Raw genomic sequence first — 26452 nt, 5'->3', positions numbered from 1 at the left:
CTCTCACTCATCTGCTGAGTCTTCCATGCCCATCGCCAGTTCGTCCTCCTTTTCTTCATGGGCTCCTGCACCTTCCTCAACAATTTTTGCAGATACTATGCGCCCTTGTTAATCCCTCTCCCCCACCGTCCCTTGACTTCTGCCTAGGTGCCGCTCACCGTCTGGACCTTGTAGATCTTATTATCCCTTCTGCATATGACTCCTCCTGTACTTCCTCCCCTTCCTCTTGGACCAACACCTGACTCCGAATAATGCATACAGTGTGCTCCATCTTGTAGATGACCAGAATTGTCACACTGAGAATGGCATCGCCAGTGCTAAAGAACTTCTTCGATATTTGGAAACTGTGTAGAAGGGTGCATAGGTCCTTGATCTGACACCACTCCGGCAGCGTGATCTGCACCACCTCTGGATCAAGTTAGCCCAGGGTATATGTCATACCGTATTTCAGCAGGGCTCTGCGGTGCTGCCACAGATGCTGCAACATGTGCAGATTCAAATTCCTGCGTGTCGGAACATCGCATTTCAGGCGTTTAACCGCCAGACCCTAAGACTTCCAGGAGCGATGAAAGTTGTTGAGCTGCTGGGTGCGAAGGATGAAAGTGAGCACATAGCAGCGTGCCCGCTGCACAAGGCCATGTAGGCCGGGATGGTATTTTAAAAATTGCTGGAGAATCAGATTCAACACGTGAGCCATACAAGGCACATGTGTCACATTGCCCTGACGAAAGGCCGCAGACAGGTTTGCATCATTGCCGCACACGGCTGTTTAGTCACCAACGTAGTCCACTCAATCAATTTGTACTCCGGTCGCCAGGTGACAATGTGTTCCTTTCGTGCATAGTGCTGATGATGGGAAAGGAGTAGATGCCAGTGGCGCAGGTGGACGCAGGTTATGCTCACCCACTGGGCTGCGTTACCTTGACAGATGCAGAACCAATGGCTGAATGTAGATGGTGGGTATCTCACAGATGAAGTACCATCATTCAGCTACAACCAATGGGAAGACACCACACCCTTTTTTAGGCCCCTCCTGTCTGCAGACCACTGCCAGACAAAGCTATGAACCTCTTGTTACTGTTACCCCCAGTTCAGTTTTATGATTTTCTGTGCTTGTTACCTGTGACTACTTTTCCTGCTTGCTGTTTATGTACCTCGTTGGCCGATCCACATTTCACCTCTGCTTGTTTTCTGATTAAGTCCTGGCCATCCCATTCTGTTCCTCTTCCTCAATTAATGTTTTGACCCTGCATGACTACTATTCTCTGGAACTGCAGCCTTCCACAGGTATTGATCAACTTGGGCCCTGTGTAATTCCAAATCACTGTATAGGGGTTAAAGGGTTTCAGGGTTCTGGGTGTCCAGCTTGGTGAGTGGCTTCCCTCTAGCCTATCCTTTACACCCCATCTGAGTGTGTCGATCCAGGCAGGCGTTACACCGTGCCCTGGTCAGAAGGCCATGTAGGCCGGGATAGTTTTTTAAAAATTGCTGGACAACCAGGTTCAACACGTGAGCCATACAAGGCACGTGTGTCACATTGCCCTGAATAAGGGTCGCAGACTGGTTTGCATCATTGTCGCACCCGACCTTCTCTGGCTGCTGGTTGAGTGGAGACAACCATTGATGAAACTCGGTCTCACTCTCCAGAGCTAACTGTCCACAATTCCTCAGCGGTGTCTCACATTTCCCCTACATTTCAAAGTAAACATTTGACCGCCTGATGGCCTTGAGCTCTCCTGCCAGCATAGTAAGGAGGTGTGTGAGATTCCTTGGGCGCAGTTACAAGGAAGGGTGGACTGACCACACATGGTTTGGGCCGAGGTGGAGGACCCACACGAGGTTGAGGAGGCAGAAGCAGTGAAGGAACTTGTACATACAGAGGAAGGATTGACACACAAGTCGTGGGGACGGCAAGACTTGTACAGCAAACCCTTCTCCATCTCTCAACATAGTTACCCAGTGCCCAGTCAGCAACATGTAACTCCCCTGTCCATGCTTACTGGTCCAAGTATCTGTGGTGAAATGCACCCTGTCACACACAGAGTTTCTGAAGGAATCAGTGAGGTTGTGTGCAACCTGCTGTGGTAGCGCGGGCATGCCTTTCTTGGAGAAGGAGTTACGACTGGCCATCGGCTCTTGGGGCACTGCAATGGGCATAAGGTCTCGAAAATCCTCGGTCTCAAAAGGGTGTAAAGGCAGCCTTTCTGTTGCCAACAAGTTGCAGATGATGAAACTCAACCTCTTAGGCATGTCATGCCCTTCGAAAATCATGTAAAACACAGCGAGGAGACTCCAACCACAGTCTCCCTCGTTTCCACTAATTGGGCCACACACACCCCACTTGACTGGCATCACTTGACCCCCCTTTTCAAAATGAAAAAGATGCTTTGCATGAAGCACTCTCAAAAATACGCGTGCCTTTCACGTCCGCTGGATGACCCAGGGAAAGAAAAGTCCTCTGAGAGCCATGACTTGTTCATCTTGGTTCTTTTTTCAAAAGCAAGGGGACTCCAACCACAGTCTCCCTCGTTTCCACTAATTGGGCCACACACACCCCACTTGACTGGCATCACTTGATCCCCCTTTTCAAAATGAAAAAGATGCTTTGCATGAAGCACTCTCAAAAATACGCATGCCTTTCACGTCCCCTGGATGACCCAGGGGAAGAACAGTCCTCTGAGAGCCATGACTTGTTCATCTTGGTTCTTCTTTCCAAAGCGAGGGGACTCCAACCACAGTCTCCCTCGTTTCCACTAATTGGGCCACACACACCCCACTTGACTGGCATCACTTGATCCCCCTTTTCAAAATGAAAAAGATGCTTTGCATGAAGCACTCTCAAAAATACACGTGCCTTTCACGTCCCCTGGATGACGCAGGGGAAGAAAAGTCCTCTGAGAGCCATGACTTGTTCATCTTGGTTCTTTTTTCAAAAGCGAGGGGACTCCAACCACAGTCTCCCTCGTTTCCACTAATTGGTCCACACACACCCCACTTGACTTGCATCACTTGACCCCCCTTTTCAAAATGAAAAAGATGCTTTGCATGAAGCACTCTCAAAAATACGCGTGCCTTTCACGTTCCCTGGATGACCCAGGGGAAGAAAAGTCCTCTGAGAGCCATGACTTGTTCATCTTGGTTCTTTTTTCAAAAGCGAGGGGACTCCAACCACAGTCTCCCTTGTTTTCACTAATTGGGCCACACACACCCCACTTGACTGGCATCACTTGACCCCCCTTTTCAAAATGAAAAAGATGCTTTGTATGAAGCACTCTCAAAAATACGCGTGCCTGGGGGGCGTGGCCTGCACGCTGATGGCGATGGCTGCTTGAAGGAGAGCTCTGTGCTGACAGCAGGATAAACCGGCTCTTATCAGCTCACAGATACCAGGATTACCAGCTACAGGAGGTATGAGTAACCCCAGCCCCCAGCTATGCCTAAGGGGAGACCTAAAAAAACTGGCACTCCAGCCAAACTGACAGACTTCTTCCCCCTGGATAGGGATCTCTCCTCACCAAGCAAGATGGCTTCCCACTCAGCTTCTTCCCACTCCTCACAGGGAGAAACAGGCTGCTTGAGAGGCTGCACAGCCATTCCTCTGACAGAGGAAACAATGCAAGCTCTGCTGAAAACGCTGAGGGCTTCCTTGCAGGCTGATCTCAGAGAAATAGTAAGAGAGCTGAAGGAAGAAATCAGGTCTCTAGGGGTTCGCACAGAGCATGTAGAAACTAAAATGGCTGAATTTGCAACATCACATAACAATCTGATAGATGCTAACACAGCTTTGGAAAAGGAGGTGGAGGCACTAAAACTTAAAATCAGTGATATAGAGGACAGATCCCGAAGAAATAACCTAAAAATCAGAGGGATTCCCTCCTCAGTAGCAGATAAAGACCTCCAGGAATACTTCCACAAGTTTCTGCAGCTTATACTCCCTGGATGGGACACCAGAGACCTGATAGTGGACAGGATTCATAGAGTCCCTAAAGCCAAAGGCATAGATCCAGCTCTGCCTAAAGATGTCCTGGCTAGACTTCATTTCTATAAAACAAAAGAAGCTGTGCTTCACACACTGAGGGGAAGTCCAGCCCTGCCAGACACTTTCATGGGACTAAAAATCTTCCCAGATCTTTCTGCTGCAACTCTTAATAAAAGCAGAGAATTTGCCCACCTTTCTAAACTCTTTAGAGATCAAGACATCAAGTACAAGTGGGGTTTTCCGGTGAAGATGATAATTTTCAAAGATGGAGGCACTCACATATGTCATACTCCTTCTCAGCTGGGCAAATTGCTGGATGACTGGGGAATAGCCCACCCACCAAACCCTGGTGGGCAGGAGAATCATAGAGGCCCTCCAGACAGGATTAACCCTGAATGGTCAGTAGCTTAGCTGGGACTCCTTGCTGCTTATGGCACCTGCTGTCCCTGCTCCTGTGACACGGGATGTCACGTAGCCCCCCTGATGTTCTCGCCTATGGCGAGCGGTTATACACCGGGCACCATACTCGGGGCAAACCGGTGTTGTTGGAATTTTTTTGTTTTTGTTCCTCTTCTCACAAATGTTCCTTAATTTTTTCTGGAAATTTCTCTCAATTCCTTGCTGGTCTAGCCCCTCTCATCCCTGATGGCGTTCCTAGGAATTCAAACCCCCCTGCGGCTCCAATATGAGAATTAAGATATTGTCTATTAATGTGAATGGACTCAACTCCCCAGCAAAAAGGTCAATGATGTGGAGAGAGGTGAAGGCATCTAACTGTGATATAGCGTGCATTCAGGAGACCCACCTTCTTTCCACAGATAATAAACGGCTACTTCATCCAAGCTTCCAACACACCTTTTTTGCTAATGACTCAAAAAAAAGAGGAGGAGTGGCCATTTTAATAAAGAACTCAGTGGCCTTTAAATTGATAAATGTCAGTTATGGAGCGGATGGAAGATATATTATTTTGTCTTGTTATATCAACAGCGTCCCTTATACCTTGGCAACGGTCTACTCCCCAAATTCATCACAATTGACCTTTGCTAGGAAATTTTTCCAAGCATTCAAAGATACTGCCACAGGGGCGGAAATCATCTGTGGAGACTTTAATATACCTGTAATACGCTCCATGGATTGCTCCAACACCAGCATCCCACATGCTAAGGAACTTAAGCATCTCATCAATGAATTCCATTTTCATGACATCTGGAGATATTTGCACGCATCAGAAAGAGACTATACATTCTTCTCTTCCAGGCATCGCTCATACAGTGGAATTGATTTTTTTTGGTCGACAGCAAATCTATAAGTAATTGTGTGGCAGCTGATATTGGTTTAATTACTTGGACAGATCATGCGCCGATCTCTTTGTGTGTTCAGGGTAGCTTTAATGTTCAAAATTCCCCTAGGTGGAGACTGAATACCAGCTTGCTTGGTAGGCAGAAGGTACATGATGAAGTAGAGTCAGTGTTAACAGAATATTTTAAACTTAATAATAATGGGGAAATTTCTGACGAGACCCTGTGGGCTGCGCATAAAGCCGTAGTCAGAGGGCAGCTCATAAAAATAGCCTCCATCCAAAAACGGAAAAAAGACACAGATATTAAATATATATTAACCCGTATTCATCACCTTGAATCCCTGAATAAAGCCAAAGCATCCCCTAACTTGATTAAAGAAATTGTAACCCATAGATTCCAACTAAGATCCCTACTCCTGCAAAAATACGAAATTAATCTTAAAAAAAATAGATCGACATTTTATGCTATGGGGGATAGAGCGGGGTCCTTATTGGCAAGAAGGACGAAAAAACGTGAAATCCAATCTAAAATAGAATTCCTGAGGGACCCGAACGGAACAATCACTAGACATCCCATTGAAATAGCAGAAGCATTTGCGAAATACTATGAGGCCCTGTATAATCTAAAATATGATTCCAATACGTCACAGCCGACTCAAGTGGATATACAGGGTTTCCTAGACACCCTGGATCTTCCCCGGGTCTCAGATGAGCAATTAGAGGAACTTAATCTTCTCTTTACTACACATGAAATCCTAGGTGCTATCAAAATGACTAAGTCTAACTCTGCCCCGGGCCCCGATGGGCTGCCATACGAATATTACAAACAATTTACATCCACTCTGTCCCCCTTTATGTCAAAAACCTTCAATTTTTGGCAAAATAAAGGGTCAATTTCCCCAGACAACTTAGAAGCGATAATTATCACGCTACCAAAGCCAGGGAAACCTGCAGACACCCCGGGTAATTTTAGGCCCATTTCACTCCTAAATTGTGATGTTAAAATTTATGCCAAACTAGTGGCAGATAGACTTCATAAAGTGATCCCGACCTTAGTGGCTCCAGACCAAGTTGGGTTTGTGACAGGGAGGCAATCTAAGGATGGCACCAGACAGATGCTTTACTTGATTGGACTGGTGGAGATATCAGGTGAACCCAGTGCATTCCTGTCTCTTGATGCTGAAAAAGCCTTTGACAGGGTGCACTGGGGATACCTGGAGAGAGTTCTAACAAAATTCGGGTTCTTGGGGAAAATCAAGTCATCCATTCTAGCCCTCTACTCTTACCCAAATGCGTCAGTGTTGGCATCGGGGTTCCTGTCATCTAAATTTCAAATAAGTAATGGCACCCGCCAGGGGTGTCCATTGTCTCCCGCTATTTTTGCTTTAGTGGTAGAACCTCTGGCGGAAGCTATACGAAAAAACATAGCCATTTCTGGTATAAGAGTTGGGGAATTTGAACATAAACTTGGTTTATACGCAGACGATGTGATAATTTCCTGTTCTAACCTTGCAGTGTCGATTCCAGCAGTGGTGAACACATTATCAAACTTTTCTAAAGTGTCGTATTATAAGCTTAATGCGGCAAAGTCTTTGATACTGCCGTTTAATGTACCGGCGGAGGCCAGGAGTGCGCTGGAGGGGGCCTTTCAATTCAAATGGTGCGACAGGGGGATACCTTATTTGGGTATTAAGCTGACACCATCGTAGATGTTAATTAAAGAAAATTTGGAACCTCTGATCCAAAATTTAGAAAAAGAATTGGGAAGGTATGAAAAAATATCATTGTCCTGGATGGCCAGGATACAGTCCTTTAAAATGGTTTTCTTACCCAAAATATTGTATGTGCTCAGATGCCTTCCCATCAAAATTTCTCACAAAACCCTGATGAAACTTCAATCGTTGACTAACAAATTTGTCTGGGGTAATAAAAGGGCTAGGGTCGCAGGTAAAGTGTTATACCCCCCATATGACTTAGAGGGATTGGGCACCCCAAACATAACGGCATATTATAAAGCCTTACTAATTGAATCACTAAAGGAATGGTGGCGTCCAGGTAATTCACATAGATGGGCTCAGATTGAAAATTTCCTGTCCCGCCAGGGCTCGGTCAGAAGAATGATGGAAGCAGAATATTTGAGCCGTTCACGGTTCTCCCCGTGTGTTCCCACCATGTCAGCCTCCCTGGAGGTCTGGCGAAATGACTTGATTCATAAGATTCAGATTCCTCTTTCAGAGATTTCCCTCAAGTCGTTGGAATCTCAAATCCCCTTTTTGAATCTGGCCAGGTGGGAGGGATCGGGCATTACAGTGCTGGCGGATCTATACTCTGATTTGGGTGTTAACCCCTTTAATGAAATAGTACGGGAACACCCCTCTTTAAAGGGCTGTTTCTATCAACACATCCAAATTAGTCATTTTCTGGCCTCTAAATTTCCTCCAAAGTCAAAGCCTCTGTTACCTACAAAAAAAGCTTTGGTATTTAAAAAGATAATTAAATCCAAAGGTATCTCCTCGACATACAAATGGCTCAATAACCCCCCCGAAGAGCAAAAATCTCCTTATATGAATAAATGGGACGTGGAGTTGAGTGTCTCTACCTCACCTTCAAACTGGCACTCGGCATCAGCAAATATCCAAAAATATTCCAAGTGTATAAATCATCTAGAGCAACTGAAAAAAGTACACCTGCGATGGTATCGGTCCCCAGCCAACTTAGCACAGTTCCTCCCAAATTATTCGCCACATTGTTGGAAGGGCTGCCTCCAAAGGGGTACTCTTGGTCACTGCTGGTGGGCTTGTCCCAAGGTTTTCTCGTTCTGGTTGGAGGTGTTTGGCCTGATGGGTGAGCTGACAGGCAATTGTATTAATCCGAATCCGGATCTGGCAGTGCTAAACGTGGGTATAGAGGAGTTCTCTTGGGAATCCAGGGGTTTATTAGTTCACATTCTAGTAGCTGCCAGATATTGCATAAGTTTGCACTGGAAATCCTCAAAGACGCCTACATTAGTTGAACTATATAACCGAATTAATCTCCAATGCCAATACGAGTTCTGTCTGGCTCACTCCATCCGTGCCAAAAACAAAATACTTCACATTTGGGACACGTGGCTAAACTCTGTATATGCATCCCCTGTCAGGCATCTGTTTCCAGGGCAAACTGTTGATAATTAAAAATGGGTCAAATAGGGTCAAAGTGTGTGTTACGCAGGGAGTTCACCCATACCACATGTCAATAGTCAAGGTGTTTAAATCTCTGTTGTTGTTACTGCTCGGGCTACCCCGAAACGCCATCCAATTCCCTCCCTCCCCCTCCCCCTCCCTGGTTGCTTCCTTGCAACCATCCATGGTTCTCCCCATCTCCCCCACCTCTCTCTCCCCTCCCTTTTCTTATCTTCTTTTCTTACTCTCTGGTTCTGGTTGTTTGGATCCCTCATTTTGAGGATTAAAGAGTAAATTGGTAGGTTGACTCTATACGTATTGGGTATTGATTAACCTAAAAAAGTTGCAACTTGCATCAGACATGATTGGTGGTGGTGAAACAGGAAATGTGAATCATAATCAAAGGTGTTACTACCACATGTTACAGCGTGGTTTTCTTTGTGTATTATTGCCAATGATACCTGAATTTCTCCTTTTTTGTAATGTAACTTCCTACAATAAAAAATTGATTGGATTAAAAAAAAAAAAATACGCGTGCCTTTCACGTCCCCTAGATGACCCAGGGGAAGAAAAGTCCTCTGAGAGCCATGACTTGTTCATCTTGGTTCTTTTTTCAAAAGCGAGGGGACTCCAACCACAGTCTCCCTCGTTTCCACTAATTGGGCCACACACACCCCACTTCACCGGCATCACTTGACCCCCCTTTTCAAAATGAAAAAGATGCTTTGCATGAAGCACTCTCAAAAATACGCGTGACTTTCACGTCCCCTGGATGACCCAGAAGAAGAAAAGTCCTCTGAGAGCCATGACTTGTTCAGTTTGGTTCTTTTTTCAAAAGCGAGGGGACTCCAACCACAGTCTCCCTCATTTCCACTAATTGGGCCAAACACACCCCACTTCACTGGCATCACTTGACCCCCCTTTTCAAAATGAAAAAGATGATTTGCATGAAGCACTCTCAAAAATACGCGTGCCTTTCACGTCCCCTGGATGACCCAGGGGAAGAAAAGTCCTCTGAGAGCCATGACTTGTACATCTTGGTTCTTTTTTCAAAAGCAAGGGGACTCCAACCACAGTCTCCCTCGTTTCCACTAATTGGGCCACACACACCCCACTTGACTGGCATCACTTGACCCCCCTTTTCAAAATGAAAAAGATGCTTTGCATGAAGCACTCTCAAAAATACGCGTGCCTTTCACGTCCCCTGGATGACCCAGGGGAAGAAAAGTCCTCTGAGAGCTATGACTTGTTCATCTTGGTTCTTTTTTCAAAAGCGAGGGGACTCCAACCACAGTCTCCCTCGTTTCCACTAAGTGGGCCACACACACCCCACTTGACTGGCATCACTTGATCCCCCTTTTCAAAAGGAAAAAGATGCTTTGCATGAAGCACTCTCAAAAATACGCGTGCCTTTCACGTCCCCTGGATGACCCAGGGGAAGAAAAGTCCTCTGAGAGCCATGACTTGTTCATCTTGGTTATTTTTTCAAAAGCGAGGGGACTTCAACCACAGTCTCCCTCGTTTCCACTAATTGGGCTACACACACCCCACTTGACTGGCATCACTTGACCCCCCCTTTTCAAAATGAAAAAGATGCTTTGCATGAAGCGCTCTCAGAAATACGCGTGCCTTTCACGTCCGCTGGATGACCCAGGGGAAGAAAAGTCCTCTGAGAGCCATGACTTGTTCATCTTGGTTCTTTTTTCAAAAGCGAGGGGACTCCAACCACAGTCTCCCTCGTTTCCACTAATTGGGCCACACACACCCCACTTCACTGGCATCACTTGACCCCCCTTTTCAAAATGAAAAAGATGCTTTGCATGAAGCACTCTCAAAAATACGCGTGCCTTTCACGTCCCCTGGATGACCCAGGGGAAGAAAATTCCTCTGAGAGCCATGACTTGTTCATCTTGGTTCTTTTTTCAAAAGCGAGGGGACTCCAACCACAGTCTCCCTTGTTTCCACTAATTGGGCCACACACACCCCACTTGACTGGCATCACTTGATCCCCCTTTTTAAAATGAAAAAGATGCTTTGTATGAAGCACTCTCAAAAATACGCGTGCCTTTCACGTCCCCTGGATGACCCAGGGGAAGAAGAGTCCTCTGAGAGCCATGACTTGTTCATCTTGGTTCTTTTTTCAAAAGCGAGGGGACTCCAACCACAGTCTCCCTCAATTCCACTAATTGGGCCACACACACCCCACTTCACTGGCATCACTTGACCCCCCTTTTCAAAATGAAAAAGATGCTTTGCATGAAGCACTCTCAAAAATACGCGTGCCTTTCACGTCCCCTGGATGACCCAGGGGAAGAAAAGTCCTCTGAGAGCCATGACTTGTTCATCTTGGTTCTTTTTTCAAAAGCGAGGGGACTCCAACCACAGTCTCCCTTGTTTCCACTAATTGGGCCACACACACCCCACTTGACTGGCATCACTTGATCCCCCTTTACAAAATGAAAAAGATGCTTTGCATGAAGCACTCTCAAAAATACGCGTGCCTTTCACGTCCCCTGGATGACCCAGGGGAAGCAAAGTCCTCTGAGAGCCATGACTTGTTCATCTTGGTTCTTTTTTCAAAAGCGAGGGGACTCCAACCACAGTCTCCCTCGTTTCCAATAATTGGGCCACACACACCCCACTTGACTGGCATCACTTGATCCCCCTTTTTAAAATGAAAAAGATGCTTTGTATGAAGCACTCTCAAAAATACGCGTGCCTTTCACGTCCCCTGGATGACCCAGGGGAAGAAGAGTCCTCTGAGAGCCATGACTTGTTCATCTTGGTTCTTTTTTCAAAAGCGAGGGGACTCCAACCACAGTCTCCCTCAATTCCACTAATTGGGCCACACACACCCCACTTCACTGGCATCACTTGACCCCCCTTTTCAAAATGAAAAAGATGCTTTGCATGAAGCACTCTCAAAAATACGCGTGCCTTTCACGTCCCCTGGATGACCCAGGGGAAGAAAAGTCCTCTGAGAGCCATGACTTGTTCATCTTGGTTCTTTTTTCAAAAGCGAGGGGACTCCAACCACAGTCTCCCTTGTTTCCACTAATTGGGCCACACACACCCCACTTGACTGGCATCACTTGATCCCCCTTTTCAAAATGAAAAAGATGCTTTGTATGAAGCACTCTCAAAAATACGCGTGCCTTTCATGTCCCCTGGATGACCCGGGGGAAGAAAAGTCCTCTGAGAGCCATGACTTGTTCATCTTGGTTCTTTTTTCAAAAGCGAGGGGACTCCAACCACAGTCTCCCTCGTTTCCAATAATTGGGCCACACACACCCCACTTCACTGGCATCACTTGACCCCCCTTTTTCAAAATGAAAAAGATGCTTTGCATGAAGCACTCTCAAAAATACGCGTGCCTTTCACGTCCCCTGGATGACCCAGGGGAAGAAAATTCCTCTGAGAGCCATGACTTGTTCATCTTGGTTCTTTTTTCAAAAGCGAGGGGACTCCAACCACAGTCTCCCTTGTTTCCACTAATTGGGCCACACACACCCCACTTGACTGGCATCACTTGATCCCCCTTTTTAAAATGAAAAAGATGCTTTGTATGAAGCACTCTCAAAAATACGCGTGCCTTTCACGTCCCCTGGATGACCCAGGGGAAGAAAAGTCCTCTGAGAGCCATGACTTGTTCATCTTGGTTCTTTTTTCAAAAGCGAGGGGACTCCAACCACAGTCTCCCTCGTTTCCAATAATTGGGCCACACACACCCCACTTGACTGGCATCACTTGATCCCCCTTTTTAAAATGAAAAAGATGCTTTGTATGAAGCACTCTCAAAAATACGCTTGCCTTTCACGTCCCCTGGATGACCCAGGGGAAGAAGAGTCCTCTGAGAGCCATGACTTGTTCATCTTGGTTCTTTTTTCAAAAGCGAGGGGACTCCAACCACAGTCTCCCTCAATTCCACTAATTGGGCCACACACACCCCACTTCACTGGCATCACTTGACCCCCCTTTTCAAAATGAAAAAGATGCTTTGCATGAAGCACTCTCAAAAATACGCGTGCCTTTCACGTCCCCTGGATGACCCAGGGGAAGAAAAGTCCTCTGAGAGCCATGACTTGTTCATCTTGGTTCTTTTTTCAAAAGCGAGGGGACTCCAACCACAGTCTCCCTTGTTTCCACTAATTGGGCCACACACACCCCACTTGACTGGCATCACTTGATCCCCCTTTACAAAATGAAAAAGATGCTTTGCATGAAGCACTCTCAAAAATACGCGTGCCTTTCACGTCCCCTGGATGACCCAGGGGAAGAAAAGTCCTCTGAGAGCCATGACTTGTTCATCTTGGTTCTTTTTTCAAAAGCGAGGGGACTCCAACCACAGTCTCCCTCGTTTCCAATAATTGGGCCACACACACCCCACTTGACTGGCATCACTTGATCCCCCTTTTTAAAATGAAAAAGATGCTTTGTATGAAGCACTCTCAAAAATACGCTTGCCTTTCACGTCCCCTGGATGACCCAGGGGAAGAAGAGTCCTCTGAGAGCCATGACTTGTTCATCTTGGTTCTTTTTTCAAAAGCGAGGGGACTCCAACCACAGTCTCCCTCAATTCCACTAATTGGGCCACACACACCCCACTTCACTGGCATCACTTGACCCCCCTTTTCAAAATGAAAAAGATGCTTTGCATGAAGCACTCTCAAAAATACGCGTGCCTTTCACGTCCCCTGGATGACCCAGGGGAAGAAAAGTCCTCTGAGAGCCATGACTTGTTCATCTTGGTTCTTTTTTCAAAAGCGAGGGGACTCCAACCACAGTCTCCCTTGTTTCCACTAATTGGGCCACACACACCCCACTTGACTGGCATCACTTGATCCCCCTTTTCAAAATGAAAAAGATGCTTTGTATGAAGCACTCTCAAAAATACGCGTGCCTTTCATGTCCCCTGGATGACCCGGGGGAAGAAAAGTCCTCTGAGAGCCATGACTTGTTCATCTTGGTTCTTTTTTCAAAAGCGAGGGGACTCCAACCACAGTCTCCCTCGTTTCCAATAATTGGGCCACACACACCCCACTTCACTGGCATCACTTGACCCCCCTTTTCAAAATGAAAAAGATGCTTTGCATGAAGCACTCTAAAAAATACGCGTGCCTTTCACGTCCCCTGGATGACCCAGGGGAAGAAAAGTCCTCTGAGAGCCATGACTTGTTCATCTTGGTTCTTTTTTCAAAAGCGAGGGGACTCCAACCACAGTCTCCCTCGTTTCCACTAATTGGGCCACACACACCCCACTTCACTGGCATCACTTGCCCCCCCTTTTCAAAATGAAAAAGATGCTTTGCATGAAGCACTCTCAAAAATACGCGTGCCTTTCACGTCCCCTGGATGACCCAGGGGAAGAAAAGTCCTCTGAGAGCCATGTCCACATTGTCAGTGGACAGAAACGTTTGCTTATCTGCCAGCAGACCCCCAGCAGCACTGAAGACAGGTTCCGAGAGAACGCTGGCTGCAGGACACGACAAGATCCCCAAGGCGTACGTGGCAAGCTCAGTCAATTTATCCAGATTGGAAGCCTAAAAGGCTCAAGTTGCACAGTAATGGCATCGACGTTTCCTTGCATATACTCATATACCTGTGTGTCCTCCTCTTTTTCCTTTTCCAGCTCTTTTGTTTTCTAATGAGTATATGTCCTTGTCACTTTTCCATGTGTTTGTGTTGTGTTGTGAGTTGTGTGTCACCTTTTGGACACTTTTGAGGGTGTTTTCTAGGTGTTTTTATGTGTTTGCGAATGTCTGCCATTGTTTCCTATGCAGTTCGAGTTCGGTTCGTCGAACGTTCGACGAACCGAACTCGAACGAGACCTCCGTTCGGCGAACCGAACTTGAGCCGAACCTCGACCGGTTCGCTCATCTCTAGTCAAGACCCGATTGAAGGCAACCGCTCAAACTGTAGAGGGAAACACAGTCACCGCCAAGGCTACAGTTCCCAGGGCCAGAGCCTGCGGGCAAAAGGGGCTCCCTCAGCATCCATCCAAGCTGAGGAGCGGGTTACCGGTGGGAAGCCATTGGAACCGTAACACAACACATGTGCAGGGAAAGGCAGTCACCATCAACCTGCTGGGAGGAGAAACACCGCAGCCGTCTGTGGGACCCGTCCATCCAGCCGTTTGTTTTACCGGAGACTTTGCATTCGTCATTGGCTGAGTGAGTACCACCGTGCCATGCGGCACAGCGCTGCCCCCGCGACCCTGCACCTCACCAGGCCCCGTAACCCGCCTGCCATCCCTAAACCCCTCACCGGGCCCCGGGACAACCAAACCCCCTAGCCACGGAGGGGAGAACCAACATCCAAGCTGCTCCCTGTCATCGCTCCCGGGGTCCCCGTCCAGAGCAGCGGTGGTCTCACCAATCTCACCACAACCGTGGGTGGCGTCACGGACAATATCCCTAAACCCAAACCACCCCCTTTCACTCACGGGCGAGGAACGCCGCTCAAGTCCCCGGGATCCGGCCCACCGCTCGAGCCACCACCGAGCAGCAGCAGTAGCTGGACCCGAGCAGTGGGTGAGCGCCATGTCCCCTCCTCCGCCCGCGACAATAGCATGATACCGCTAGCCAGAGGAGGTGCTTGAAGCTCGATGCAATAGTGTAGTGGGAGTGCCTAATGTCAGATTAGCTAAATTTGGAGCCTCTGCATCCAGGAATATAGCCTCTGGGTGACTTCTATGGGGAAGCCTTGGTTGTCATTATACCAGTAATGGAGGGCTCTAAGTGTCACTAATGTGCAAGGAGCTGGATTTCATTACCTGGGGAGAGGTGGAAGGAGGGTGCTGGATGTAGCTCATAATCCTCTTTTAGAGCTGAATATAGCTCTCAAGGTAATAAAGGTTGGGGACCACTGGATTAAATGCTAGTTTCTGGAGAACAGCGGCAGCGGTTAAAACACTAAAGATGTAATTTTTCTAAGAGCTGTGTCTCTTACAAAGCCATGTGCTAAGATTGAACGATCAGTTTAGGCTGACAGACTCCTTTAATTACATCTTATCTAATTTGTGTTTTCCTATACTGTAATGTGAACTTAAGAACTGACCTTTTTAAACGTTAAGAAGGGTCTTACTCGTGCTACAGTTTCAAACTTCATTAGAATTCACATAATGTAACAGAATGCATTTTTAAAGCATCCAAATGCTGCCTAATTTACAGGAACAAAAGAAGAGAGAGTGTAAAAATATAGTAATTGATGATAAATTGCACTCATGCATATTTCAAACAAGCCAAATGTTTCTTACGGATCATAGGCACACTTCTGAGGAAGGGAATAAGCTAAGTAAGCTTTCAAGTTTCCAAAAAAATGTCCTGCAGAACCTTAGCTATTATTTAAAGGGACAGCAAAGATAATTTTTTTTAAGAAAATATAAGAATTTTATTGTGGTGAGCAAACTTTTATAACTAGGCATTTAGTCAAATATTACAGGTTATTTAACCCCAAAATTTTTAAAAGCAAATAATAGGCTGTAAAATAATAAAAGTCATACCTACCTTATAGATACCCTTTTGCTCATTTGTAACATTGCCCTGCATTGAGGTTAACAAATCCAAAAAAATTCCTAAAAATCTATGTTTATTAGATATGTTAAAAAAGGCAATCGTCTGCAAATATACAAAAAACTCCCCTTAAAAATATCACACAAGTCATGGTACCCTGCCTTGTGTAATACAAGCTATCAGCAGGTGCACATTCAGCATCCACCACATGTGGTCATCTACCTGGGACATCTACCCTTACATTCAAGGCCTCCTGATGAGCCTGTGAGGCAGGAGAAATGTGTCGAGACCACAATATGGCATCAGATTTCTCAAAGGAGGTAAACCTTTTTACCTAAACACCTCTGATAATACTATATACTACCCATAAGTAATTATTGGAATCCTATGTATAACATTATTTATTGTTATGAATAGTAGATTGGTGTATTGACCTCATTTATCATGCTGTAGTCACGGACTTTTTTGCAAAGTGGGTACCACGTGACTATTCTTGGTGATCCATAAGAGATAATGTAGATGTTTGTTTTGTTTGGTCTATGTGGATTGGTTGGTGTATGGGTATGCACGTAGTGAGATAGGGATATGTTTTGGGACTGCGAAGGGAGAGCCGACGGTGAGCAGTGGCACCATTTGCGCTGTTTAGGGTGCCAACCTCCGTGGACAGGTAGGGCGTTCAATCAGGGGCAGCAGCAGAGCATTATAGGTCTAACTTGGTTCTATTCTGCAGTACTGCATACCTACTTCTATGTCCCAGTTTGTTCCGACTGTGTGATATCATTTTTAAGGGAGTTTTTTGTGTGTTTACAGACGATTGTCCTTTTTAATATATCTAATAAACATAGGTTTTTAGTAATTTTTGGGATTTGTTAACCTTTAGTCATTGGATTCCTCTGCTAATCTTATATTATTAACTACTGCCCTGCATTGACCTGGTTTGTCCATTCAACCAGAACACAAACTCAAGCCAACTCTGTGCATCCAGTTCCTCTCTTATGGGTATGTTGGTAACAATTGTGGCCAGTAATTGGCTCCTTTAGTCACATGCCACAACTGTGGAGGGAGAGCAGTAAGGAAAACCCAGTAGTGTTAGAACTAGAAGACGAGAGGCAGAGATTGGTAAGGAAAGTTCAAGATGAATTCTAGTTTGTACTAAAAAACAATATATAGTACTCATGCATAAAATCAGTTATGTCACATACTAACACTAAGGCCCCCTTCACACGTCCGTGAAAAACACGCACGTGTGTTACGGGCCGTTTTTTGGGTCCGTGTCCCGTTTTTGTGTCCGTTTTTATGGTCCGTGTGGCACCTGTGTGAATTGCGTATGCTAGCCGTGTTTGTGTGCAGAACGTCCGTGTGTGCGTGTGGAATTAACGTGTATGTGTACGTGTAATGTCCGTGTGTAATGTCCGTGTGTGTGATGCACAATGTCGTTTATAAATGTCGGCTGACAGCAGACAGAGTTGCGCGATGAGAATGAACTCGGGTGAACTTCACCCGACTTCATCCTCATACCGCGGCTCTGTCTGTGTCGAGTACTGATTAGCGGTCACCTGTGAAGGATTCACCGGTGACCGCTAATCCCCCGATTGACTGAAGTTTCCCCCCCCTCTCTCATACTCACCGTTCCTCGATCTCCGGCGCAGCGCTGCACGGCATTCACACTGCTGCGGCGGCTTTTACTATTTTGAAAAAGCCGGCCGCTCATTAAACAATCTCCTATTCCCTGCTTTCCCCGCCCACCGGCGCCTATGATTGGTTACAGTGAGACATGCCCCCACGCTGAGTGACAGGTGTCACACTGCACCCAATCACAGCAGCCGGTGGGCGTGTCTATACTGTGCAGTAAAATAAATAAATAAATAATTAAAAAAAAACGGCGTGCGGTTCCCCCCAATTTTAATGCCAGCCAGATAAAGCCATACGGCTGAAGGCTGGTATTCTCAGGATGGGGAGCTCCACGTTATGGGGAGCCCCCCACCCTAACAATATCAGTCAGCAGCCGCCCAGAATTGCCGCATACATTATATGCGACAGTTCTGGGGCTGTACCCGGCTCTTCCCGATTTGCCCTGGTGCCGTTGGCAAATCGGGGTAATAAGGAGTTATTGGCAGCCCATAGCTGCCAATAAGTCCTAGATTAATCATGTCAGGCGTCTATGAGACACCTTCCATGATTAATCTGTAAGTTACAGTAAAAAAACACACACACCCGAAAAAATCCTTTATTTGAAATAAAAAACACACACAAATTCCCTCATTACCAATTTATTAACCCCGACAAACCCTCCATGTCCGGCGTACTCCACGGACCTCCAGCGTCGCGTCCAGCTCTGCTGCATGGAGGTGACAGGAGCAGCAGAAGACACCGCCGCTCCGGTCACCTCCACGCAGCTAATGAGATGAGTATAGCGATCAGCTGCTGTCACTGAGGTTACCCGCGGCCACCGCTGGATCCAGCGGTGGCCGCGAGTTACCTGACTGACAGCAGCTGATCGCGCTACTCACCTCATTTGCTGTGTGGAGGTGACCGGAGCGGCGGTGTCTTCTGCTGCTCCTGTCACCTCCATGCAGCAGAGCTGGACGCGACGCTGGAGGTCCGTGGAGTACGCCGGACATGGAGGGTTTGTCGGGGTTAATAAATTGGTAATGAGGGAATTTGTGTGTGTTTTTTATTTCAAATAAAGGATTTTTTCTGGTGTGTGTGTTTATTTACTGTAACTTACAGATTAATCATGGAAGGTGTCTCATAGACGCCTGACATGATTAATCTAGGACTTATTGGCAGCTATGGGCTGCCAATAACTCCTTATTACCCCGATTTGCCAACGGCACCAGGGCAAATCGGGAAGAGCCGGGTACAGCCCCAGAACTGTCGCATATAATGTATGCGGCAATTCTGGGCGGCTGCTGACTGATATTGTTAGGGTGGGGGGCTCCCAATAATGTGGAGCTCCCCATCCTGAGAATACCAGCCTTCAGCCGTATGGCTTTATCTGGCTGGCATTAAAATTGGGGGGAACTGCACGCCGTTTTTTTTTAATTATTTATTTTTTTGTTTTACTGCACAGTATAGACACGCCCACCGGCTGCTGTGATTGGGTGCAGTGTGACACCTGTCACTCAGCGTGGGGGCGTGTCTCACTGTAACCAATCATAGGCGCCGGTGGGCGGGGAAAGCAGGGAATACGAGATTGTTTAATGGGCGGCCGGCTTTTTCAAAACAGTAAAAGCCGCCGCAGCAGTGTGAATGCCGTGCAGCGCTGCGCCGGAGATCGGGGAACGGTAAGTATGAGAGAGGGGGGGAAACTGACCGACAGACTGTGAGAGAGGGACAGACAGACAGAGAGACCGACAGAGAGACAGAGAGACTGACCGACGGACTCAGGGAGATTGACCGACATACACAGAAATAGAAAGAATAGCCGACATCACTAGAAATAAAAACACCAAACGGACACGGACTATAGGTATATGCATACGTGTTTACTAACGTGTGTGCACATACCCATAGACTTTCATTGTGTCCACGTGTGCGTGCTCCGTGCAGATAACGGACATGCATCCGTGCCAAACGCAAACACATACGGATCACGGACACGCACACACGGACATAATGAAATAACGGACGTGTGACCACAATCATAGATTAACATTGGTGCACGTTTGGCCGTGTCTCCGGTATATACGGAAACGGACCAAACACGCACGTGTATCACGGACGTGTGAAGGGGGCCTTAGGCTGCTTTCACACATCCGGTTTTTGCTGAGTGGCACAATACGGCACTTTGCAGAAAAAACGCAACCGTTTCTTTTTGGCCGCCGGTTGCGTTTTTTCTGCATAGACTTGCATTAGCGCCGTATTGTGCCGCATGGTCTTGCGTTGCGTCCGGTTTTTGCCGGATGCGGCATATTTAGCCCATGCGGCGGCCAGATGGAACGTTGCCTGGCACGTTTTTTGTGCGGCGAAAAAAACGCATTGCGCCGGATCCGCCGCGATGCGGCACGATTTACAATGCAAGCCTATGGACGCCAGATGCGGCGTCCTGCGGCAAAAACCACATCCGGCCGACGGATGCGTTTTTTTGCACTCCGCATGCTCAGTATCAAGCCGCATCCATCAATAAACGGACGGGCTGCATGGAAAAACGTATGCAACAGATCAATTTTTTCGCCGCATCCGTTGCATAGGTTTTTGAGGCGGATTGAGCCGCACTGCAAAAACCGGGTGTGTGAAAGCAGCCTAAGTTGTATAATACATGCCAAGGACAGGATCCGGTCAGATTCTGGGAGATCAGAAAAGGCTTTCTTCTATAGCGGGCACATGACTACAGTGCCACTTACAGGACAACCCACATTGCATGCACTTGAGGACTAAACCAAGAGTAAACGATGGGTTTCTGCTACAGGCCAATAAAGACACATACCTTTACATTTTCTATTCTTCTGCATTTTTATGTTTATTGATTTTGTATTTTTTTTTAGGGTTCAACTGAAAGAGTTTGTGAGGCTAACAAATCATGGAGTGGAGTGGAACCCCAGTGCAAAAGTAAGTTTGATCATTGTAATAACGGCTTTTAAAAAGTATGTGAAAAATAATGCCTAAACATGCAATTCTCATGACCATATTGCAACCAGTTCTTAAATTTTCAAACCAAACTAATAACTTAATTTATACCTCACATGTTATGTTAGTTAAAATCACAATATGACCGGGAGTTGTAATATTGCAAACAAAAAATGTGGTTATTACATCATTATGTGAACTGGACCATAGAGGAAAAGATTGCTAATTAGGAGTCATGAACCTGGCAGAACCTTTACAGGGTTCGTTCTTTTAAATGTTTTTATTAATTTAACACAAAGTAATATGAATATTACAGTGTTCTTTAAACCATGATATTTCACCTTAATGGTTCCTCCAAATGGCACTGTTAGGCCCCCTTCACACGCACGTGTCTCCGGTACGTGTTAGGTCCGTTCCTGCACGTACCAGAGACACGGGCACACGAAGACCCATTAAAATCAATGGGGCTGCGCACACGTGCATGTTTTGCCATGGAACGTGTGTACATGTGGAGCATACGCGTGTTCGTGTGTTCCACATGTAGACATGTCCACATTTTCTCCGGCATCACAGGTGTCACACGGCCCGCATACGGACCATACGGATGTAATGTGGATGCGCTCCCGTGTGACATGCGCCGGAGAAAACTCACGTGTCAGAGAAAAAAATAACAAATCTTTACTCACCTTCTCCTGCCCTCCTGTCTCTGCCGCTGCTGTCACTTGCTGCCGACCGCCGCTCATTATGCTCATTTAATATTCACTTCACTGCGGCCAGAAGCAGCAGCAGCAGGGAGTCGGAAGGGCTGGAGACCGAAGTTCAGCACCACGGACAGCGACGCCAGGGACAGGTGAGTTGAAAGTTCTCGTTCTCCGTGTGTTATCACGGATAACGCACAGAGAACACATGTAGTTGCCATAAACACGGTTCACGGAGGGGGAAAACGCACCTTTGACCATGTCGGGAGTCGAGAATCAGGTGCGTTGATTTTCACGGACGTGTGAAGGGGGCTTACCAAGGATAATCTGGGTGCACATCAGAGGTTACTCCTCTGATCTATGACAGAGCATAAGAATTCCCAAATTATCTTGTACCATACAGAATTCCCAAAAAATATTTGGCCTGCAAGAATATTTTTAATATCTAGATCAGAATTTCTACTAGGGCCGACCTTGACTTAAAGGGCAACAACCTTCCCTATATGGTATTTGTAAGAAAGTTTTGTTTATTCTATTAGAAAGATAATTTGCATATTGTTCTCCCATGGAGCATTGCCTTTAAGACTCCATGCTCCTATTTATTTAAAGAGGACCAACCACCAGGATTTTGCTATATGCAGTAAAGGCAGTGCCATACTGACATTAAGATGCTGATTGCAGGCATACCTGCTGTAGAAAGATCAGATGCTTGGTTGATGAAATATCTTTAATCAAAGATGCAGAAATGCACTGCATGTTGATTGAGGGGTGCAACAGGGGCAAGCTTTTGTGAGTCAGATCCTCGCGTTTATTCCTCCTTTGCCATCCTCCTGGCTTGTATCCTTTTCTTTATTTGAATATCATGCCATTACTGTTATTGGCAGAGAGTGTGCATTGCCACAGTAATTCTTTCTTCATAAAAATCCCTCTGGAGTCTGCACATGCGCATACCGCGATCTCTAGCACCATTTTATTGAAGCTGCTTTCGGTGAAGACAATGAGAGGCATCGGCGTGTGCGCAGATTTTTTATTTTTAATTTACTTCTGCGCACACGACCCTGCTGCTCATAATCTTCACTGCAGTTTCTTCAATAAAGCACCAAAGATCGCAGTATGCGAATGTGTGGACTCCAGCACCGTTTTAATGAAAACAGAGATACTGTGGCAATGTGCACACGCCGTCAACAACAGCAATGGCAATGTGGCACAATATTCAAATGAAGATAAGGGGGTACATCATAAATGAAACTAAAAGTGGGCTTTACAGCAAGGACCTGACCCACAAAGGCTCGCCCCCATTGCTCACATGAAAGTGCAGTGCATTTCTGCACCTTTCATTAAAGTTATTTCATCAACCAAGCATCGGATCTTTCTATAACAGGTATGCCTGGATTTAGCATCTAAAGAGTACTTTACACGCTGTGATCTCGCTAGCGAGATCGCTAGCGAGCGTACCCGCACCCGTCGGTTGTGCGTCATGGGCAAATCCCTGCCTGTGGCGCACAACATCGCTAACACCCGTCACACAGTCTTACCTTCCCTGCGACGTCGCTCTGGCCGGCGATCCGCCTCTTTTCTAAGGGAGCGGTTTGTGCGGCGTCACAGCGACATCACACGGCAGCCGTCCAATAGCAGAGGAGGGGCGGAGATGAGCGGCCAGAACATGCCGCCCACCTTCCTTCTTCATTGCCAGTGGACGCAGGTAAGGAGATGTTCGTCGTTTCTGCGGTGTCACACATAGCGATGTGTGCTGCCGCAGGAACGACAAACAACATCATACCTGCTGCAGCAACGATATTTTGAAAAGGAGCGATGTGTCAACGAGCAACGATTTTTCCCGTTTTTGCGCTTGTTGATCGTCGCTCCTTGGTGTCCCACGCTGCGATGTCGCTAACGGCATCAGATGTGCGTCACTAACGATGTGACCCCAACGATATATCGTTAGCGATGTCGCAGCGTATAAAGCACTCTTTAGTGTCAGTTTGGCACTGCCTTTACTGCATTTAGCAAAATTCTGATGGGTCGTTGTCTTTAACAAAATTTTCTAATGATATATGGAAAACTGAACATTTTTTTACTCTACAATGGCTTTTACTGCTCCTTAAATGGCTTCTCTTATGTTATGTTATTGTTGCAATGGGAGATAAGACAAGGATAAAATTGGTTCTACATATAGTTAGGCCAACTTTATAGTTTAGCTTTTCAATTTTAATAATTATTTAAAAATGTTTTCTCTTTAGGGATTTCCTGTAATGCTCCAGCACCAATAGAGAATGGGCTCATCCAAGGCACAAACTATTTTTTTGAAGATGAAATTCACTATAGCTGTATCCAAGGATTTGAACTTCATGGACCGAGCCATAGGATCTGTCATGTGGATAAACAATGGCGCCCATCTCCTCCTACGTGTGTGAGTAAGTAACTAGGTGTATCTTTATTTAAAGAAACAAAGTTGACCCAGATAGTCACCCTCGTAATATTTAGGTTAATCTTCTGAAGAATTTATTTTCTAAAGATTTTTGGGAATTTCTCATAATATGTCAATTTTGCAAGTGTAAAACCATAAAATCATGTATAATATATGGCAATCAAGGGTGAAAAAATATGTTATTGTCAGCAGCAATTTAATGGGTATTTTTACACATTTATTTTCAATTCTGCCATGACATTAATGACTAAAAACTATTAACTACTCATTATGGAAATTGAAACAACAAGAAGTAACATTTTGCAAACTATGGCTACAACAAGAGCGATAGACATATTAATGATATGCAAATGATGGAAAAATGGAAACAATTTTTAAAACATCTTTTCTTATTCAGTGTCGAATTGAACAACATGCCCGTAAATAAACAAACTTACAAGCCTTGGCTGCTATCAATGGGGATATGATTGCTAATCCTGTATCCCCATCTGTTTGCACATGCTCATTAAATACTTCAATACAAAAAAATGTGTTTTTTGCTGAAACAACAGGACGTTAGTCTAAAAAAGCTTTAGTGAGTTTAGTCAGTGTGAAAATGACAAGATTTCTAAATTTTTCATTTTATTTTTAATACAGATTGAGATATAGGGAAAAACATTGCCAAAATGTAAAAAAAATACATATAAACAAAAAAACTAATATAAACAATTAGTCATTTTCTGATGATAGCTTCCCTTTAATATGTAGTCATTAAATAAATTGGCAGATAAGACAGACAGAGTTCAAATAAAGGTTGAAGTATATTAGCCTTGACAGTAGAGTCGAGTGTGGATTGAGCGGGAACAAAAGTGTAAAGGCCCAGTCACACATAACGACTTACCAGCGATCCCGAAAACGATGTGACCTGATTGGGATCGCTGGTAAGTCGCTGGGAGGTTGCTGGTGAGATGTCACACAGTCAGACCTTACCAACGATGCAGGAACGATACAGGTCACAGTAGCGACCTGTATAACGATCTCAGCAGTCACTGTGACCCTGTCACACAGTGTCAAACACAGCGATGTGTCCTGCCCAGCAGGACATCACCTTTGAAGAAAATGGCCTGGACCATTCTGCAACGACTAGCGATCTCACAGCAGGGGCCTGATCACTGGTAGATGTCACACATAACGAGATCACTAACGGGATCGCTACTGCATCACAGAAATCGTGACTCAGCAGCGATCTCGCTAGCGATCTCGTTATGTGTGACGGTACCTTTAGATGGGAGCCTACAGGCAAGTCTGGACTGGTAATCTGGTAGACAAGGCAGATTGTTTGTGGGATGGTCGGTAAGAGAGCTGACTGCATTCACAAAGCAGGAACTGGGCTGACAATGCAAATTTTACATTAACAGTACAATTGGCAATGCTACCAGAGGAAAAGGACCTCTGTGTCATCATAGTCACATGACAAAAGGACCTACAACCAACAAAGATTGGAAGGTCTGCAGAAGAGACGAGAGACTGCCCCTCCACTTTCAGCATCTCATCCAGGAAGAGTGGTTGTTTGCAAGCTTTTAGTGCTAAAAGTGGTTTGGAATATGATCATTATGATTAGGGGGGTGGTATTAAGAGGCACAGTGCTAGTGTCAGGAAGATTGGACATAACTTTTAGTGCTAAAAGTGGTTTGGGATAGCATTATTATGATTAGGGGAGTGGTGAAAGGGGCTTTCCACTACGTTTTCACCACATTGCCATATATCGTAGTTTTTCTAAACAATGCCTTTTGTAATTACAAAGTTACATAGGTTGAAGACCTAGGTCCATCTAGTTCAACCTTCCTCCCCCAATTATAATATACTTGTATTGGATGTCTAGCTTCTATGAGCGCATCTCAGCAAGGATCACATAGTACTGGATTGTTATGCAGATTTGTAATGCCTGCCTGGATCCACAGACTCAGACAGGCTGTAATGGACAGACTAGAGGGAAGCCATTCACCTAGTAGGACCCCTAGAACTCTGAAACCCTTTAACCCCTATACAGGGATTTGTTATTACTCAGGGCCCAAGGTGATCACTACCTGTGGAAGGCTGCAGTCCGATGAGAGTAGTAGTCAGGCAGGGTCAAACCTGGGAAATGCAAAACATGGACAGCATCGGCAGGCAATGTCATAATCAGAAAACAAAGCAGAGGTCAAATCTGGTACAGGCAGCGAGGTACATAAACAGCAGGAAGGAGGGTAGTTAGGAAACAAGCAGAAGTCAGAACACCAGAATCACTAAACAGAACAGGGCGGGACAGGAACCAGGAATACAGAACTATCTCTGGCAGTGGCCAGCAAACAGGAGGGGAAATAAGAAGAGTGTGGTGTCTTCCCATTGATTGTCACTAAACGATGATAATTTCAGCTGGAAGACACACGCCACCTACAGTCAGTCAGTGGTACTGTAGATCCCAACCCAGTGGATGAGCGGAGCCTGCGCCTTCCAGCGCCACTGGCATCAACTCCCCTCCCATCACCAGCATTATCCATGGCAGAAACACGGCGTCACCTGGTGATTGAAGTGGAAGTCGCTGGAGAGGACTCCGGTGGCGACTAGAGTTGAGCGCGGTTCGTGGTTCGTGGTTCTCCAGTTCTAGGCTCGAGTGATTTTTGGGCTGTTCGAGATCGAACTAGAACTCGAGCTTTTTGCTAAAAGCTCGATAGTTCTAGATACGTTCGAGAACGGTTCTAGCAGCAAAAAGCAGGGCTTTTTACAGCTACAGTGAGCAGGAGCCATCGCTGGCAGCCTGCCACAAGCTGGTAACCAAGATAAACAT

At 46.0% G+C, this 26452-nt stretch overlaps 1 protein-coding gene across 1 annotated transcript in view; it reads left to right on the top strand.

The window, feature by feature from the left end:
• SVEP1 (sushi, von Willebrand factor type A, EGF and pentraxin domain containing 1) overlaps positions 1-26452 on the top strand; it is a 570842-nt gene that overhangs the window by 440815 nt on the left and 103575 nt on the right. The window contains exons 41-42 of the mRNA XM_075316174.1: positions 20439-20502; positions 23459-23632. Coding sequence (XP_075172289.1) covers positions 20439-20502; positions 23459-23632 — 238 coding nt within the window. The remainder of the gene's footprint in view (positions 1-20438; positions 20503-23458; positions 23633-26452) is intronic.

This window comes from Anomaloglossus baeobatrachus, chromosome 1 (assembly GCF_048569485.1).
Source record: "Anomaloglossus baeobatrachus isolate aAnoBae1 chromosome 1, aAnoBae1.hap1, whole genome shotgun sequence".
Lineage (NCBI taxonomy): Eukaryota > Metazoa > Chordata > Amphibia > Anura > Aromobatidae > Anomaloglossus > Anomaloglossus baeobatrachus.
Note: the sequence above shows the minus strand (reverse complement) of the source record. Positions and strands in the feature narration are given on the sequence as shown.